This window comes from Vombatus ursinus, unplaced genomic scaffold (assembly GCF_900497805.2).
Source record: "Vombatus ursinus unplaced genomic scaffold, bare-nosed wombat genome assembly UNPS02007890.1, whole genome shotgun sequence".
NCBI classification, from domain to species: Eukaryota; Metazoa; Chordata; class Mammalia; order Diprotodontia; family Vombatidae; genus Vombatus; species Vombatus ursinus.
Genome location: NW_020947668.1, coordinates 12483 through 17951, shown reverse-complemented (window position 1 = coordinate 17951; position 5469 = coordinate 12483). Strand labels below are relative to the sequence as shown.

Below are 5469 nucleotides of genomic sequence, written 5' to 3'. Positions count from 1 at the left end.
GAGAGAGAGAGAGAGAGAGAGAGAGAGAGAGAGAGAGAGAGAGAGAGGGAGAGAGAGGAATGGTGGATAGCCAGTGGGACTTTTGGTACCCTTCTGGTATTCACTACCATGGAGACTACTTTGGTCATATTTTGGGGGTGGTCTCTTGTCTCCCTGGATCTGACAATGGAGTGCTATTTTTCAGCCTCATTGTTAAGTTTATTTTTTCATTTTTTTGTTCCTTCTACTCATCAAAGGTTCTTTAGCTTGGTGGTGATCAGATAATTTATTATTCAGAATAGACACTTGGCCTTGGGTGGGGCAAAGGTGCCATGAACTTGTTCAAAGTGGTAGTGTACAATAAAAAGATGACTCCATAAAAAAATGACTTTCCTTTTTTGGGGGGGTTTAAAAAAAAAGAAATTTAAAGCTAGTCACAATCTGACTCCAGCCTTCCTTCTTATTTTACATTATTCTCCTTCATGTACTCTGCAGAACAGAGTCTACAGAGTACATATATATATGCATTTACACTTGTGCATATATGTGCATTTACGTATATGTATGTGTATATGTGTATATGTATGTATACATGTGTGTATATGTATATACATGTGTCTCCATATCCACATGCACATCTATATCCATATCTATCTATATCTCCACCTCTCTACCTCTGCAAGGCTCTCCCCCATGCTTAGAACCCCTAATACCCTTTAAGGTTCAGCCTCATGCCATTTCCCAAGGAAAGCCCTACCTGATTCCTCTCATTGTTAATGCTCTGTACTCATTGCAACCTCCCTTCCCCCCCCAAAATGTAAACACTTAGAGGATAGAGACCCCCCCTTTTTTGATTTGTGTCTTTAGTACCTAGCAAAGTCCCTTGTACATAAGAGTTGTATAATAAAAGTTTATTGAAAATGATTAGATAGGGAAGAATATAGCAGGTAGAATTGAGTTTAACTAATTTAAGAAAAAAATGGAAACAGGTGGGCCTTTTCTTACAAACTTTTATTCATCGTATAATAATTACAAAGTGCTAAGTTGAACACAGAATTAGACCTGGTGTCTATCTTATGAAAATAACATCAATATCTGGTAAACTTAAATTAATAAATATGAAGCTAAATTCAGCAAACATTTTCAGTCCAATAGGGAACATTGGTGTGTCCTTAGAAGCTATGAAGGAGAAAAAAATTCTTCATTCCAAAAGAGGGAAGATGAATTCATCCTTCTCTCTAGTTCTCGGGGTCATTTGACCCCAGGATGCTAGGATCAGACTGAGAGCTGGAAGTGACTTCTTAAGTCAGCCAGTCCAGTCACAGATTTAGAACCAGAAGATAGGCTTCCCTTAGTGAATCTAAGAATCCTACCGTTTCGTTTCTCTCTGTAAACTAAGGCAATATAAATAGATCCATAAATAATTCATATAAATATAAGTTTTACCTTTTTAAATAATAAAAAAATCATATTCAGGGCAAGAAATGTTAAAAAAAAATAATGGGAGCTCTCAGCAAATTGAGATTTCTGCTTTCAATGGGCTAAGGATATATAACCAATTAAAAAAAATCCCAAAAATCAGATTAAAAGCTAACATGGGTCCATAATTTAAAGTCCATAGGGACAGGGGGTGTTCTGGTTCATATGTCTGAAAAAAAGTTTGAAGCTCGATCAGATTGAATGTCCTTTGGATTCTATATAGAATTTGGTCTGAAACCGGATTGCTCCCTGAGGGTTTGTGTGTGGCTAAAGGGAGGTATCTGTTGCTAGAAGTCAAGTTTGAGGGTGCCTCGCTGCCTCTGAGGCACCCTCCGATGAGCTGACCCTCAGCTTTCAGGACACGGTGCGTGGGGTGACACAGGTGCAGCCCACAGTCACCAGCATCTTCTCCAGTCGGAAGGAAGTGGAGCAGTTTGGGAACTCTCTACGGAGGACCAAGATCTCTTGCTGGATTGCGACAGAGTTCACGTGGTGGTCCTCTTTCCCCTCGGCATTGATGCAGCCTGAGTGACGGCACTTAGCCTCCCATATCGTGCGGGGCAGTCTGTTGGCATCCTCATTAGGACTAGAGGAGAAAACAGAGATATGTGATTTCTTGGGGAAGCATAAAAATGATCAGAATGAGAACACAAAAGGGGAAGACTTTTTAAGGGGGACAAATTCCAGACACTGGAAGTTTCTAATCCGTTTTAGAAAATATCATTTAGGTATTGGGTCTTAATAAGTTTCTGCGCGCTGAAGAACACCATCCATTTTCTCTACTTCTATTCCATAGTGACCAAAGAAAATGAAATGAGCCTAAGTCACAGTAGCAGGCGTTTAGGTTAGAGACAAGGGTCTAACTCCTCTTAGAGGAGAGCAATACATTTAGTATAAGACCAAGGACCACTCTGAGAGGGGGGTTGTGATGGTGGTGGGGATGGTGGGGGTGTCTTACTTACACCATATCCCAAGGAGAGGTGGAGCGGTTCTTGTAATCGGGGGATATCTTTGAGCCTTGGTTTCGATTAACGATATTCATGTTGATCCTCACACTCTGAGAAGAGTCATTTCCTTCAGCTTTCGGACAGCCCGACCTCTTTGGCATTGAGACTCCTGTCTTCATCATGACCACCAGAATCAGCAACAGTAGCAGTGACTTGAACTGGAGAAGAAAAAGGGAGGGAAGCATGAGAAAGAGGGGATAAATAAATGATCTGGATGACTAGTATACCCATGATCATAGGGATGTCAATGCCATGGGAAGAGTTACAAAAACTTTTCAGTAAGTGAGGAAACAAAACTAAACAAAACAAAAAACAACTCCACCAAATAGTTTAAGGGACCACACACTTTCCTTCCATATTTTCTATTCTCCTAGTAATGATGGTGAAGGCATCTGTTGGTGACCTGAAGAACAGCCCAATGTCAGCCTATTTTGTGATTTTAAGTGGAATTCTTACTTGCTTATTTCAATTACTGAGTTGGGAGAGGTGGTGTCTGTGTTAATTTGAATGGCTGAGGTATATTGTCAAATGTATAATAGAGTCACAGCTTCTGGCTTCATTTTTCTAGAGGAAAGCGAAGGCCTGGGGAAGTGAAATTAAAGTAAGGCAGTGTGGTACAGTGGGAAGAGCCCTGACTCTGGGGTTAGAAAAAGGTTCAAATCTTATCTCTGATGCTTACTGCCTCTATAGCTTTGGGCTACCACTTAACTTTCCTGGTTCTGTTTCTTCATCTGTAAAATTAGGGTGTTGGGTTAAATGGCATGTATAATCCCTTTCAGATCTATATCTGTGATCCATTTATTTGACATTAAACTGAGGCTATACCTACATTACTTTTCATCAAACCTACTGAAAGGGGAAAATGTTGGTTAAGTTACAGGACATTTTGATGTGGTAATACGGAACAATTGGTTTAACTGAATTAATTGGACCAGCTGGCTATTGATGTGTTACAAACATTAACCTGGGATTCAGACTGTACCTATAACAGTAAAACCCCGAAGGATCAGCACAATTGTTAACTGGATAGTCTTGACTTCATAGCTAATTCAAATTTTAGAATGGCTCATGTAACTTAACTTGCCGTATTTGATAAAAAAGAATCATCCTCAGAATGATCTGTTGCTTGGCTCAGATCATTTGATCCAGTTTGGGGGACTTTCAGATCAGCGTGCTCATCTTTAGGAGAAGAAATGACGCCTATACTTCTGCAAAGTTAGGTATACAACTATCATCCTTCCTTGTAGAATATTGGAAAGACCATTGTATTCTCCTATATGAAATGCTTGGAGCATTTTGGAAGTCAAGACTACAGAAAACAACAATAGTATTCTTATTAAGAATCTAGAGTCAGAGGGCATGGATTCAAATCCAACCTCTACCCCTTACTGTATATATGCAATCTTGGGTAAACACTTTATCTCCCTGGGCCTCAGTTTCCTCATCTGTAAAATGAGATGTTGGAGTAGATAGCCTCTAAGACACCTTCTTGCCTTAGATTTATAATCATAAGATCCTACTGGCAATTCTGGATAATTACTATATTGTCATGTGCTAAGTCATGGGAAGAGTTCCAACAATTTTGCAAATGAATTTTAAAAAAAATTTTAAGCTCACCAAAATACTAACAAACTACAAATTTTCCTTTATCCTAGTGATGATGCTTAGTCATTAATTTGTCCTGATGGTTAAATTGCTTTTGAATAACAATAGCTTATGATTTCTATTACATTCTAAGGTTTGCAAAGCTTTTTCCTTACCACATCCCTCTGAAAAGGATATGTAAGTATATTCATAAGGAGACAGAGGTTCAAAGGTCTTCAGCAAATTTCCCATGGTCACCCAACTAGTATACGTCAGAGTCTAATCTCCTCAAACCCAGGTCTCCTGATGCCAAGTCTAATCCCCGTTCTATTGTACTTCACCTGACTCTTTCCTCAGAGATTTCTCATTCTATAGGGGAAATACAACATGCATACAAGTACGGTACAAAGAGCAGTAACAACTTAGTGGGTTAGGGCTGGTTTCACTGAGGAGGTAAAAGTGAGGAGGTGAGCTCAGGAGACTCCCAAGTTGCACCTTGAAGGAAGAAAAGGTTTCTGAGAGGTAGAGATGAGAAGACAGTCCGTTCCAGGCATGGGGAATAGCTTGTGCAACTGCATAGCAGTGGGTGATAGAGTGTCAGCTTCAGGGAACTAATACCCAATGAACTGAACACAGAGCTTTACCTAGCTATTTGGAATTTGAGTATGTGTATGGGAACACACAACCATATTATCTTTATATTTGTTGTATCAAGAATACAATGGAAGAGGCTAGAAAGCTCAGGAGGGCACACTTCAAAGACCCATTCTAGATAGGATGATCCATTTTAAAGGCAAGTATAGCCACAGAAGTATCATATTAAAGTTCTCTCTGCAACCTGAGAATAAGATACTGTGACATGATATGACACATCCCATGTGGTTTAGCTTAGGGCATAGGTCTCTTTCAGTTTTAATCTAATTCTTCATGTTGATTATTATTTCATCCCCATAGTTTACAACCCTCTGCATTTCCCATCCAAAGTATATCTTATTCTTTCATCTACCATAGAAAGCGGTCAATATTCCTGCATGCCCAGGCTAGAAGTATTTTCTGGGCCTTTCCAAAGAAAGACATTCAGGTTATTGCTGTACTTACCCCTGGCGAGTTGCTCGGAGAAGACATGGTGGCTTCTCTTTCTCAGTCTGGGATTGATGGTTGTGTGTCTGCTGAGAGGCTGACGATGTGTAGCGCTGTCATTTCGCCTTAGCTTTTTATAGCATGTCACTCTTCTTGCCTGTCATTTGTGGTTAGGCTGACTTGATAGTATTTAGTTGAAAAATTCCATTCACTAAGCAGGTCAAACTGTATGATGGAAAGAAATAATTCACTGTTCGCCCTGAGTAATACGCGTAGTAACCAATATGATCATCATTTGCAGAGCTGGAAGGGACCATGGAAATCATTTATTCCAACCTCT

The 5469-nt window shown here is 39.8% G+C and overlaps 1 protein-coding gene across 1 annotated transcript; it reads right to left on the bottom strand.

Moving 5' to 3' along the window:
- Positions 1-1812: 1812 nt before the first annotated feature.
- LOC114034106 (interleukin-17A-like) lies at positions 1813-5227 on the bottom strand. The gene is made up of 3 exons (XM_027849707.1): positions 5148-5227; positions 2421-2623; positions 1813-2044 (listed from the first exon to the last, which is right to left on the bottom strand). The coding sequence occupies exons 1-3, from the start codon at positions 5172-5174 to the stop codon at positions 1813-1815; spliced, it is 462 nt and encodes a 153-aa protein (XP_027705508.1). The 5' UTR covers positions 5175-5227.
- Positions 5228-5469: the final 242 nt, after the last annotated feature.

Bases quoted from the DNA above. Each gene is read 5' to 3' on its own strand.
- LOC114034106 (XM_027849707.1), bottom strand. From the start codon at position 5,174: ATGTCTTCTCCGAGCAACTCGCCAGGG. The intron at 2,624-5,147 runs GTAAGTACAGCA...TTTCTTCTCCAG, and splicing joins CTCCGAGCAACTCGCCAGGG to TTCAAGTCACTGCTACTGTT. The intron at 2,045-2,420 runs GTAAGTAAGACA...TTTCTCCTCTAG, and splicing joins ACCTCTCCTTGGGATATGGT to TCCTAATGAGGATGCCAACA.